General features: G+C 52.9%; 3 protein-coding genes across 3 annotated transcripts; 2 read left to right on the plus strand and 1 right to left on the minus strand.

Annotated features, from left to right (window-relative positions):
• Positions 1–403: 403 nt before the first annotated feature.
• On the plus strand, positions 404–2,866 carry BDW70DRAFT_114035 (putative G1/S-specific cyclin Pcl5). Its single transcript, XM_073734606.1, has 2 exons — positions 404–1,066; positions 1,119–2,866. Exons 1-2 carry the CDS (start codon positions 637–639, stop codon positions 2,765–2,767), a joined length of 2,079 nt encoding a protein of 692 aa, XP_073592044.1. The 5' UTR covers positions 404–636; the 3' UTR covers positions 2,768–2,866.
• Positions 2,867–4,294: 1,428 nt separating this feature from the next.
• Positions 4,295–8,008, plus strand: BDW70DRAFT_171513 (permease for cytosine/purines, uracil, thiamine, allantoin-domain-containing protein; the record flags this gene model as incomplete). Its single annotated transcript, XM_073743240.1, has 5 exons — positions 4,295–5,062; positions 5,399–5,585; positions 5,652–6,286; positions 6,411–7,154; positions 7,913–8,008. 5 exons carry the CDS (start codon positions 4,295–4,297, stop codon positions 8,006–8,008), a joined length of 2,430 nt encoding a protein of 809 aa, XP_073592045.1.
• A 1,743-nt stretch (positions 8,009–9,751) lies between these two features.
• On the minus strand, positions 9,752–12,891 carry BDW70DRAFT_114173 (nitrogen regulatory protein area). The gene is made up of 3 exons (XM_073734608.1): positions 12,835–12,891; positions 12,138–12,770; positions 9,752–12,077 (listed from the first exon to the last, which is right to left on the minus strand). Exons 2-3 carry the CDS (start codon positions 12,575–12,577, stop codon positions 9,887–9,889), a joined length of 2,631 nt encoding a protein of 876 aa, XP_073592046.1. The 5' UTR covers positions 12,578–12,770; positions 12,835–12,891; the 3' UTR covers positions 9,752–9,886.
• Positions 12,892–13,529: the final 638 nt, after the last annotated feature.

Below are 13,529 nucleotides of genomic sequence, written 5' to 3' on the forward strand. Positions count from 1 at the left end.
ATCGGTCCGCCGTTCTATCGGCCCTCTATAACTTCATATTTCGCCTTCTCTTCAAAATGTACCCTGCTGTTTCGTCTGTTGTTCCGGTCACCTCTATCGCAGAATCCATTACCCCAGATATCAAAGGCTTTTCCGACATGGTTGCTGTCTCTTACTGAGTCATATCGCATACAACTGTTGTCTTGAAAGAAGAGTCACGATAGCTCTATTGACGTGCCTCTTTACTGCCTCACGATATCCGGCCTCTACTTGGACCCTACTATAGGTGATCGGAACACTAGACGGTGACTCCTCCTTCCACTCCTTGCCACGTTCTCCTACCTCGACCTATACTTACCTACCCTAACCCGCCACTACCTCGTTGGGTGACTCTTCATCTAACGCCCTAACCTTCTGACCTTGATACTCTAATACAAACTGGAGTACCATTGTTCTTAAGGCTCGCCGTCGCCTGCGAACTCAAGACGGTATCTTGTCTTATCGCTTCTCGTTTACGGTTACTTGCACAACGGTATATCTGACAAATTCACGGTTACAACAACGTCGCCACATCGCTACCATATTCTATTGTTTTTATCTTACGCCAAAACGATCATACTTTGAGGTGCTTGGTCGCGAGACTATATAACACTGGATATGAACGGGATTGACGCGTTAGGTTTGAGAGACTCAAACCAAAGCATACAGTTCAAGGCATCCTATGCGCATCCGTATGCCTCGTCGATCTCATCGTCGGCTTCCTCCTCTTCCTCCTCGGTTTTCTCTCTAGATGCGGTGTCCACCCAAAGCTCCATCTCTTCGTCATCCACAAATTCCGTTGATGTGATCTGGGAGAATGAAGGTGAATACCGGGCCGGGGGGAGACTTGGTACCACCGGCGGTGTGCGTGGTTGTTCAAGGGGCAATGCCCCGACAGCTGCCGATGTCGCTGTTCCGCCGGAGTTGCGTAAGCATCCCCGACGGACCAACAGTGGCTTGCAGCCTTCCGGCGTATCTGGGGCGCGCCCTCCGCCCTGTCTTTTACGGCAGTCCGAGCGGAAGGTCAATTTTGTCGACAACCTTGTCGGTGAGTGAAGAAACAGGAACTAGGAAGAATTCGTGCTAAGTTGTGATATAAGACACTGCCTCCATGATCGTCGAAACTATCTGGCCTTTATCCGCGGTCTCACTGCGGAGTGATTCAGCTACAGGATGCAAGGGTGTCTTGCCTTTGCGTACGTTTATACAAGAAACACTCCGCCGGTCGCGGACGAGCTACAGCACGTTGCAGGTAGCGCTCTACTACTTGATCAAGATCAAGGCGCACGTGCCAAGTTCAGAAAAGACGCAAGATCAGTCGCGGTCGAGGCCAGTCTGCCGGGCCATGCAGTGCGGCCGACGCATGTTCTTAGCGGCTTTGATCCTTGCCTCAAAATATCTTCAGGACCGGAACTATTCCGCTCGTGCCTGGAGCAAGATTTCTGGTCTGAACACAGCAGAAATTAATCAAAACGAACTGTTATTTCTGGAAGCTGTTGATTGGAAACTTCACATCACCGAAGCGACCTTCCAACGCTGGACGGACATTGTCCTGAAGTATACCCCGGGCGCGGGTAACATGTTCCCCGTCGATGGGCAGTCATGGCGTACTGTCATCCCTCGGCTAACTCCTGAGTTGGACGAGATCGACAATGAGCCTATGACTCCTACGAGTGTGGGAGGATACGATAGTAGTTTCGCATCAAATTCCCCGTCGCCTCGCAGCACCTGCGCGCGGCCACCGATTTACCCCTCGGTGAATGTCGAGCCTACTGCGCTTCCTTCTATCTCTCAGATCTCGGAACCAACCCGCCCGAACAGCACTATTCCACCCCCTCCGTCTCTACCCCGTCTCCCTCTGTTGCCGACGCCTCAGTTGACTCCGCAAACGAGCAATGCTTCCACTCCTGCCGCGAGTGCTGGCTGCCGCCCCTCTTACCGACGTCAAATGTGTGCTGCTATGTCTCAGAGCATGTGCACGGCGCGGTCAATGTATGACCAGCGGCCGTCGTTGTGCTCAAAGGCTAGCAGCGCACTTGAAGGGTTCCCCACATTTATGCGTCGGTCATCCCTGGCTCGTTCGACGTCATCTGCATCGTCACCAGAGTCGATGGTTTCAGATGTTTCAACGCTGTCCTCTCAGTCATCCCGCTCTTCCTTCTCTAGCGCGTCCGGACCTTCTGCGCCTACTCTGCCTAGCCTAGCAATGCAGGCGACCCTCCGATGCACAGGCAACTCTTTCAAAGGAACTCGGAAACACATGCCGATGGCCTCGCCAATAGATGAGATGACTTTCAGCGGATCAAATTCCCCGGAAAGCTACTTGGGCTCAACCAGCCGTGCTCCGGATATGTCCAGCTTCTCTATGGAAACTCCGGTGGACGTGACTTCCGCCCGCGAGGCTGCTCAGAGCCTGTGCCAACTGTCGGGTCAGAAATCTACTGGTCAAGGGCAAAGACGGCAATGCCGCAAACGTGGCCGGACTGGGTCCGACGACCTGCTGCTACAGCAACATGTGCGCAGCCTCATCCGCTCCGACAATCTAGCTGAAGGAACAGTACTTCCGGATGGCAACCTGGCAGAGCTGCTTCGGATGTCGCAGCCTGATAACACTTCTCCCTCACTCCCATCGCTGAGCGCCCTTGGGTTAGGTGCGCCCTTGTCTGGCCCAGCTGGAATGAAGCGTGCTTGCTGCGGTAGCGAAGCAAGAAAAATTGCACTCCACCCTAGCTTGCGCGTTGACTACTGACGAACTGAGGTTTCTGTCATGACGACTCTCATTTCCCTATGCCCATAGCCTGTTTGAAACGCGTTTCTTTTTCTGAAAAAGGAAAAGTTGCTATTACTCCTACTGCTATTGCATAATTTCTATTTGGTGCCATCTCTGTAAGTCGTCGGCGAAGTTGTTCATTGAACATCTTGTTAACGGCGCAAAGAAAGGGACACATGGGACGGAAAAGTTCTCAGAACTTGGTTTGGAAAAAAGCGTGTCTTTTTTTCTACTCATTGTATATACCCCTACTGCCGTTGTTGGGCTCTGGCGATGGGAGTTCACAAGTGACATTGACCTATATGCGGCGAGCCTGGTCCAGCTCGCTGGTGTATGATGTACGTTGGAGTGGACTACTGCGTTTTGCCATTTCTTTTGATGTGACTTACTTGCTTGATCTGCTCTATCATACGTATCGGAGTGCTTGGGAGGGAATGGAATGGATTGGTTCATGCGTCTGCAGCCTGATCTTACTTCGACTGGAGTATCTCATCCTCCGCGGTGTTTCTGATTCTCATGATGGACGGAGTAAGGGATCGTTGCATCGTACTCAGTGGAGTTTCTGGGGTCCCTCGGAGTATTGACAGGTTTTGATTTAATCTGTTTCTGATCTTGTCCTTTAATTATACGCCAAGAACTAAATGTTCATAGTTCAACAGGTTTTACATTTTATCTCGAATCGTTTCTACAGTAAACTGAGATTTCTTCTCCCGCTCAGACGAGGTTTCAGAGTTGAGGAGTGGCTTTCAGAGTTTAGAGGCTAGAGGCTAGGCACAGCTCAGCTGAGTCTGCTGTACGCCTTGAGCCGTCAACGATAGTCTGAGGTCAAGAGTGTCCATGCAAGAGCCTCTCGCTCAGGTGATGCCTCTTGGTCTCCCCACTCTAAATTCCATCCGTGGTGACGTGAGACAAACCTTGAGCCTTGAAGCCGTATGACTCACTGCGGCACTGCGCCCAGCTTCCCCAACCGGCATTGGAGGATTTTATCCATTCATCAAGAATCACTCGGAAAGTCTCTTAGGTGAGTCATGCCGATAGGTGGCGATGATAGTTCGCCTGAAGTATGAGGCAGAAAGCGTTGCTGCCTTTCGAGGCAGACAGGCAACAATATATTACCTAATAATCATTGTGTCACATGATTAATTCCAAGCTACGCTAGCAGTTTTAGGGTTAGCATAATCAGATAAGATCAAAGCAAGGCATTACCCATGACCATAACGGCACTAGGACGAAAGGGGTAATGACCTGGGTGTTTTCGGATGGAGGCAGGTGCTTCTCCGCTTCCCCTCTCTTCTACCATTTCTCTTTCTTCCTTCCTTCGTAAACAGTGGGAGTAAAGAATATCGATTTCTTGCTCAAGCTGTCTGTTCTCTAGTATTCTCCGTGCTTCTTACCTAAACTGGCGTCCCTTTCGCCCTCCAAGGACACATGTCTCTGGTCGCAAAGTTGGCCTACGGGCTCTGCATGCTCGGGACCCTATCTCGAGGCAGTCTGGCTACTCCTCTGATGAGCCTGGCTAACGAGGAATATAACCAAGCTCCGCTCGCTGAATCCCATGACTCGCCGGTAGACGCCCCAAGCGATGATGCTGTATTCGTTAACACGGATGCAGAGTCGATCCTCCCGCCTTCTTGGTGGACCTCAACTCTTATGGCACGACGACTTCTCGCCCTCTCCACCTCCGGCGTGGCCTCAACAATATTCCCTGACCACTTACCACCCTATAGCCGCACTCCAGACACCGTTGCCGGCCACTCGGTAAGTCTGAAAGAATATTTCGCCGACTGCGACGAAGCACTCCCTGCCGGGTCTGGCAACGGCGGCGACGGCAATCCAACCTTCCTCGCTCTGCACGTGGCAACGACCTTCCGCAACACCGCTGCCGGTTCCAACATCTCGCTATCTATTGACTGGTGGGATCATCTTAACCAGACAACGCCCGTCTTTCCTGGCTTCCCGCTCAGCGCAGCAGGTCTTCCGCGGGCCACGCTGTTCGGGTATATCGAGCCCTTCGAGACGCCGATCCCATCGGAAACAGAGAAAGCACTGACGGATTGTTATGTCGCTGCTCACCCGGATTCGAAGGTCTGGCTACCTGGGCGGCTGGGGTCGCCGCATTCGAGCTTCTGGGCCAAGATGGTCGTTACGCAGGTTTACTGGATTGGGGGCTTTGGTGGTTTGCAGCAGATTGGGTGGATAGATATGGATCAGTGGAAAGGCATTCGACGTAAGGGGAGTCTGCCTGGCGTTGGGGATGGACGGGGATGGGAGGACGTGAGGCTTCCAGGGGAGAATTAGCGGAGTACTCCGCAACGACCTGATACACTTGCGGGTGAAGGTTGTGCGAACGATGGCGCGTGGCTTGTACACAGCGGGGTTTGGCATATGCTAGCGACCAAGAATTTATTTCCACTTGTCTGCCCGTATATTATGATAGACAGTTATAGCAGGAAATTCCACTGCACCAGGATAACGAGATAAGGCGTCCAATGGCCGCGGGCGCCAGGTCTCGTATCTGTAGCTCTCTTATCTGTGCTTATCTCTCCGTATCTCCATGCAGTGACATACAATACTTGGTCTGTCCTTCACTGGATTTCCCATGGCTTCCAGCCGCAATTGAGTGCTTGCCTGTTGCTCGCTCTTCATCAAGAAATACCCAAGATGCGTTTCGGTCGCTTTCATCTCCGCGTTGAGCAGTCCCGGTCCGCTTTCGCATCTGGCAACGCACGCTGGACGAATCTCGATCTTGACCCTGTTCCCCGCGCCGGTCGAGTTTGGGGCCCGCTCAGTTTCATCTGTACCCACCACTGCCCTCCACCTTCCACTATACTCGCAATGTAGCAAGAACTGATTGATAGAACAGCATACTGGATCTCTGACGCCTTCAACGCTGCGACCTGGCAATTCGCCTCCAGCATCATTGCAGTAGGCCTCTCGTGGCGCGAATCCCTCGGCATCGTCGCCCTCTCTTTCTTCATCATCTCCTTCGTCATCGCAGCCAACGGCGCCGTCGGTTCCATCTACCATATCCCCTTCCCCGTAATTGCGCGCGCCTCATGGGGTTTCTGGGGCTCCTACATTGCAATCATCTCCCGCGTGATCCTGGCCATCTTCTGGTTTGCGATCCAGAATGTCAACGGTGCAAACGCCGTCAAGGCCATGATCGGCGCTATCTGGCCCTCCTTCCTTAGCATGAAGAATACCATCCCTCAAGACCAGGGAATCGAGACAAATACCATGATCGCGTACCTGATCTTCTGGATCGTGCAGATGCCGTTCCTCTGCATCCACCCGAACAAAGTGCGCTGGCTGTTCGTCACCAAGAGCGTGCTTGTCCCTGCAGCTTGGATTGCGATACTGATCTGGGCGTTCGTGGCAGAGGGGAAGGGCGCTCTCTTTGAGCAGAAGGCTACCGTGTCTGGGAGTCAGTACTCGTGGGTCTGGCTCGCGAGTATGACGAGCGTGCTGGGGAATTATGCCACGCTTAGTGTTAACCAGGTACCGAACCTCGACCCTAAGCCTCTTACCCCCTAATCCTACAGTAATGGCCTGAAACTAATGTACATGCCTATATCTATAGAGCGACTTTTCCCGCTACTCGCGGGTCTCCGCAAAATGGCAGCTCCTGTACATCCCTCTTCTCCCTGTGATCTTCACCTTCATCTCGTTCATCGGCATCGCCGCCTCCTCTGCTGGATGGACGCGCTACAATACGCCTTCCATCCCCTGGGATCCAATCGAGCTGATATCCCACTGGGACTCGCGCGCGGCGCGCTTCTTCGGCGCGTTCTCCTTCGCCCTCGCATCGCTAGGCGTGAACATCAGCGCGAACTCGATTTCCGCCGCAAACGACCTCATGGCTCTATTCCCCACATATATTGACCTGCGTCGCGGCCAGATTATCTGCGGCGTTTTATCGTGGGCTCTGGTCCCTTGGAAGATTTTGGAGAGCGCAAGCAATTTCCTGAACTTCATGTCTGCATATGCCATTTTCCTTGGGCCCATTGCCGCCATCATGCTGTGGGATTTTTGGCTGATCAAGAGCCGGAAATACGATACCGTTGCTTTGTATCAGCCTGACATGCCGATCTACCGGTTCAACGCGTGGCTGGTAAATTGGCGCGCTGTTGTTGCGTTTCTGGTTGGTGTTATCCCGTCTCTGCCGGGGTTGAGTAATTCCGTGAATAGTCGGATTCAGGCTGGCGTGGGCATTCATCCTTATCAATTTGGCTGGTTGCTTGGGTTTGTGGGCACAAGTCTTGTTTATATTGCCCTGAGTTATAGTTTCCCAGTAAGGGAGGCGTTGATCGAGAGAGCGGTGTTGGCGGATGAGGTTTATGAGGGCAGGGAGGTAGAAGGTGAGGGTGTTGAGGAAGGGAGGGAGGAGTTGGAGGAGGGCAAGAGAGAGGGCGTTGGGAAGGAGAAGGGCTTTGCGGTTTACTGAGTGGGATACATACGGATGTCTTGTAAGTCTAGAAGGTCTTTGGTTTCATATTCCAGAATATGGTTGTGATTTGGACAGTATATATTGGCTTTTGGTTGATTCCATGTCCATATGACAGTAATAGGCTACTCTCGCAGATACTCCGTAGTCCAGTGTGCGTCGATCAGCTTGATTTAGGCAGACGTACCTCCGCAGTGTTGCAATCCCTGCCTTATGCAAAGCGGACGAGATTCCTACATATCTGAATTGGTCACGAAATGTATTGCCCAGTCCAGTGCCTATCCCAGTGCCAGAATGCATGCAGGCTGACAGCCTTTATCTAGGGCATGAGATATGCCGCCGGAGTTCATTACCTAGCCAGCCCTTCTGCCTTGCTTGCCGGAAACAAAATTCGTACATAGGAGCGCAAACCCTGTAATCTCCTTTGATGCTACATAATTATAACATGTCCTGCTTACAGAAACCTTAAACACCTATGAATCCAGACATAACAACCGGTGCAACCAATTTATCATCTATCCCTTAAAGCCACCTAGCCCTACCTATAACTCATCCCCAGAACCATCCCCCTCCAAGTCCTCCCTCGCATTCCTAAGCACCTTCGCAGCAAGCGCACTAGCCCGCCCAACCTCTCCTCCCTCTCCCCTAGCCGTCTCAAGACCGCGTTCCACAGCGCCCAGAAACCCGCGCGCCACAAACACGCGCCACCGGTCTTCGCGCGTCTCGTACATCTCGCCTTCCTCATCGCGCGGTGCCCCGAAGAGATTCAGCGTTAGATACGGCGATGCGACGTTGCTGGGTATCAGGTGTGAGGCGAATGTCGTTATGGGAAAAGTGTGGTATTGGCTCTCAGACTCGGAAACAGAGTCGGCGGTTGTGTCCATGGATGGGGAATTGGAAGACCCGATACCAGCATCAAGAAAGTCCGCTAGGATAGTTAGGAAACGGACATGCGGCCGACCCTTTGCGCCAGCTTTGCCGTAACTTGCTTTTCCGCTTGTGCTTGATCCTGTACCATTGCCAGAACCTGACGCGGATGTTGAAGTTGAGGTCGCCAGCGAGGTCCACTTGCTCTTCGCAGCAACATGCCACCCCAGCACGCTCAGAAAACAATTCAACGTCTTCACCCACCCCCCCGCAACGCCGACGACCTCCTCCCCGGCGATAGAGACGAGCCAGCCCAAAACCTCAACGCTAGAAACCCTCACCTCAGCCGCCAAGTGCGTCATACCGGCTCTTATATACGGCATGAGTGTTCCCACATGGTCTTTCACATCATGTTGCGGCAGCGCACGGAGGAGCTTAAGCAAATTTGCGCGGACTGATACATTGGAGTCTAGGATGAGGGGGAGGAGAGACGGTAGGATCACACTTACTGGTTGCGGGGGTGGCAGGCGGGTAGGTTGACTGATGAGAGTCGTTGTTAGGTGTGCAAGGGAGTCGCGGCGCTGAGAGTCGGATTTTGAGGAGAGCAGAGACAGGTGGTGGTTGAACTGGGTGTTTGCGGATGGGGCGGTTAGGGTTAGAGATTGTTGGTTTAGGGTTATTGCTTTGGGATCATTAGTACACGGCCCAAGATGAAGGTGATGTTTGTGACTGAAGTAGGCGAGCAGCTAGACAGCAGCTAGGCTTGTATCTTATGCTGTACTATGCTCTTCCACCAGTCCAGTACAGTCGATCCGGCCCGGATATGGGAAAGAGCCTTAAAAGGCGAGCATACCTTTCGACTTGAAACTTGTATCGGTAAAATTTTCAGGCTTGGCTTTTGCCTTGCCGACCTTCAACTTTGGTTTCTGCGGTGCGTTAGAAACGAGCTCTATAGATGGGTAAGACAACGTACCTGGAAGTCCTTCTGCTTCTCCTTCTTTCTCTTGGTGCTGGCGCCCATTTTGGCTAGCTTTTCAGAATAATTTCTGCAAACGAGAACCCACAAACTCAGCAAGTTCGCATAAACAGACCAATGTAATGGTTATGGAGGTGATTGTTCAATTAAAGAATCTTGAATTTGAGTTGGTTGGTCAATGATTTCCTCAGATCGAGATGCCGGAAATTTTTATACTGTCACGTGATCCACGTGACTAAGCAGTAGGCGCTCAGCTCTCTACAACACACTACAATACTATTGATTCAGGAGATGATCGAATATAAACAATCATAATCTATTAGACTAAAGCAAGGAGATGCGCACTTCTGCCCGGCCTGACCTCGAATGCAACAACAAAAATAAAAACATGAAACACAAACAAAAAAGCAGACAGACGAAGGCCAGGTACCGGACAGACGCGGTTGTATCAAGCAAAAATCACAAGTCAAGCACAAAACATAGACGTGACGATCCTGACAAACGTTGCATATCTCGAATCGTCAGTCAGATTAAGACATAAATAAGACCCGAAGAACGGAAGACAAAGACGAAGACCGAAGACCGTAGACCGTAGACCATAGACGAAACCGAACCGAAAGCGCATCACTCGTAACCATCAATTAGCATCGTGAAGCCATTTTGACCAGCTGTCCCGCTTGATCACTAAACGCCTGCTCCAGCGAGAAACCCAGCTCAGTGGTAGTCATCAGGTCTATGTCGTATAAAATATCATCGCAAAAGAAAGGGGTTAGAAAAGAGATCACACACGCGAGTTGGCCCCTTCGGAAGCCTACAAACTCATCGTCAACCACTCCCATTCCTGGCTTGCGCCCTGACCAGCAGCGATACTGTGGTTGGCCGGGTTGACGGCCGCTGGGGGCATAGCCGGAGCCAATGGAACAACCTTGGACCGTCCACCGGACGAGGTGCTGGATGGGCTTTCCGCCATATCAACATCAGAGGCCTTTTCCAGCCTACGCTGACGCTTGGGGGCCACCTGTACTGCACCACGACCGTTGTTTGTGCCCGGAGACGTTGTCGCCGCTGAGCTAGATTTAGGCGGGGCAGCCGCAATGGGGACGACTCCAGAGCCTCGGCCGGAGCTACCCGGCATTGCTGGGGGAGACTCGGATGTCGTATTGCTTTGGGCCCGGCTCGAGGTAGGCGCAGTCGGAGTTACCTGCTGAACCGAGTTCTTGCGGGCTGACTTTTTGGATACCCGTGACGAGCCAACGGCAAGGCTATTGGCACTGTTGCGGTTACGCTTCTTAATCACATCGGTCTTGAGCGACAGTGGCCGCACCACGCCGTGCAACTTCAAAAACAAACCGCAGGCGTTGCACAGCGGCTGACCTTCAGGGTTACGCCGCCACAGCGGTGTGGTCTGCGTAAAGCAGTTCGTGCAGGTGGTGGGGCCATTCTGCTCTCCGTTCTTGGTCCCACCTGGACTGGCGGGCCGGGATGGAGCAGCGCTGTTCAGGCCCGACTCGGGCGGAGTGTTGGGAGACGTGTGGGACGATGGGTTCTGCATGCTCTGGCGTAACAGCTGGGCTGTGTTTGGAGTAGACGAGGTGCGAGCGATCTTCTGCCGTCGAGGATCTTGATCCCGATTGCGTACCTCGCTGACTGACGCAGCCGACCCGTGAGTTCGACCTAGGCTTCCGCCCTGGTTCCACTCGCTCGGGGTATCCATCATGTCCGCAGACCCGATGGTAACATGCTTTCGGTGCTGTGCAGCAAAGGCAGGCAGCGACTGGAAAGAGTTGGGATATGATGTTTCCCACGCCATGTTGCCATTCATGTCACCGATAGTGTCGTCGCCAAACTCGGCTGGCATTGCCAGTCCTCCGGCCGAAAATTGGTTTCCATCGTCATCTTCATTATCCGAGTCGGCGCCGAAACTGAACATTGCGGCGTGGTTACCGTTAAACTCGTTCGGATTCAACACTTGCGTTGGATCGACATGCTGTGGGATAGAAAAGCCAGGGGATTGCATGGAAGAAGACTGAGGCCCCATGTGGGCATTCTGCTGTGAAATATCCTGGGACGAACCACCCTGGTTGTACATATATCGGGGTTGCAGCGAGGCAGACAAGTTAGATGATCGCTGGGTAATGTAAGCGGGAACAACTCGGCGTTGTGACCGCGCGTCGACAGGCATATCAAAATACTTGGAGTGTTCGCCATCATACGCAGGCTGAGGAGTCGACGCAGTCGACTGATAGCCGGACGGCGGAGGGGAGAAGAAGTCGGTTGAGTTGAGTGAAGAGGCAATTGGCGTCTGAGCGTAGAGGTTGGCAAACGGGTTACCGCTGGTCATCGGCGACTCGCTGGGCGAGAAAGTGAATTGCTGCTGGTAGGGACCAGCAGATGGAAGGATGGGATCGTCGCCTAGGTTGAAAGTATCCAGTGCGAACGCCATATTCGGGGAGGTGTGGTTCTGAGCATTGGCGAGTTGCTGAGCGTTCACCTGACTGTGTAGAGACAGTCCATGTGAAGTGTCTAAGGTATACTCCGGTACAGCATGTGAGAAATCCGGGTCATGAGCTAGCATGCTGGTGGACACAGGCGGTACGTGAGGCGAGGACTCGGCCGGCCGCTTGCGGGACGGAATCTGCAGGTTGAAGAATTGACGCTCGTCGATGCTCGTCTTGCGCACTCGACGCGGCACGTATCCAAACTCACTCTCCCTCCGCTGATCCTGGGCCGGGTGGGGGAAAGACGCAGGTACTGGGGTGGCTTCAGACGTGAACTGATCTCTGCGGGCTTTGATAGGTATAGCGCCGGTAGTGGCTTCGGTTGCTTTCGTTGTGGAGGGAGATGGGTGGTCAGATGGAGAGAAAGGGATGATGAAGTCGTCAAGGTTCATAGCATCTGAGACGGTATCTGCAGTTGTGGCAGGGATATTGGAGGAACGATCAGACAGACGGAGCTGGGCAATGCCACTCATGCCAGGAACAGGACTCTTTTGGCTGGAGGCACTATAGAAGATCAGTAAGAGAAAAAGAAAAGAAACACCCCCAATCGGAATGATGACGTACCGGGCTTGCTGCTGGGCGCGCTCTCTTTCCTGACGCCTCAGACTCAAAGCCATCATCCGCCAGGTCAAATTTTCCATGCGCTCCTGGTTGGGCAACTGAGCTTTCGTCCTAGAATAGAGCTTCCATATTTGAGTCGCTAACGGATCCTTCTTCTGCATCTCATCAGGGCTGTCGAACCCTCGAGGAGAATTGGCCTTCCATTCGGGGAATAACGAGTCCTTGAGGAGGTTGTCTTGAACTGAAGCGGAATCGGTGGGTGACTCGAGCGAGAAGTCGTCGGACAGCTGCGGAGGTGCAGCGAAACGGCGGGAGGGCCGGTTGGCATTGCAGGCGACGGACGAGCGATCAGGGTCGGCGAAATCATGCGAGGTGGGAAAAGCGGCAGCGGCTTGTGTCGGTCGCACACGGCCAGAACCACCCCCGAGAGTCAACCCAGACATGACCGTGGGCTGGAGATCTCGTGGGCTCCTCTAATTGGAAGGCCACGAGGCAGAAGAAAAGAAATAGATAAGGGGAGAGGCCAGGAAAGGAAGCGAGATAGATAGGACAGGGAAGGGGATGGTGGTAGATAAGAGCGACGAGGAGAGTGAGATGGAAGGAATGGAGGGGAAATGGAAGCACAGTAATTGGCCCCTTTGCGGAGGAAAGTCAGCCTGGACAGCTCGGACAGCCTGGAGAGGGAATAAATTCAGCTTACCCGCCGTTGACGACCAGAAGGCCGGCTCCAAGCGTTGCAAGGTCGAGGATGCAGGGAAGAAGCGAAGAAGGTGCAGGAGCGGAAGCTAGGATCGAGTCTGAGATCACGATGATTAATATTAATACGGCCGGTTAACAGCCCTTTCAGAGGAAAGGATGCATACCCCAGTTCTGGTCCAGCAGCACGGTGATTTTGGGATAATTCTTGTCGTATATCTCGGCAGTTGCTTCAGCTCGGGGCCTCTGATCAGCTTCTGATCTGTGCCTTTCTTTTCTTTTTATTCTTTTTTGGTGGGGGGTTTGCAGGGATGGGATCGAGCTCCAGCTCTGGCGTTGATTGTGCCGGGACCGCGAACAAGGCTCCTGTAGATACAGACGGAGCGCATTGGGCTTGCGATGTATTTGAATCAACCGATCGCGATTCGCGCGAGGCAGCGAGACGGGACAAGAATGAGAGGGGTAGTCTATACTACGGGGATGAAGGGAATAAGGGAATTAGGAAGCAAGTTGGAGGATGGATGGATGATGCAGTGGTTGAGTGGTTGACCAGCGGCCAGCCAGAGAGGATCACATTCAGATGATAAACAGATGAAATATGGATTCAGGTAATAGACAAAATAATAGAAAAAGACCCATGTCAGTACTAGCAGCTGGTTGCATTACTGGACTCCGGATTCTTCTCTTGTCCAGACGGTC

The sequence above is a fragment of the Aspergillus foveolatus genome (genome assembly GCF_047715535.1).
Source record: "Aspergillus foveolatus strain CBS 279.81 unplaced genomic scaffold BDW70scaffold_77, whole genome shotgun sequence".
Classification (NCBI taxonomy): Eukaryota; Fungi; Ascomycota; class Eurotiomycetes; order Eurotiales; family Aspergillaceae; genus Aspergillus; species Aspergillus foveolatus.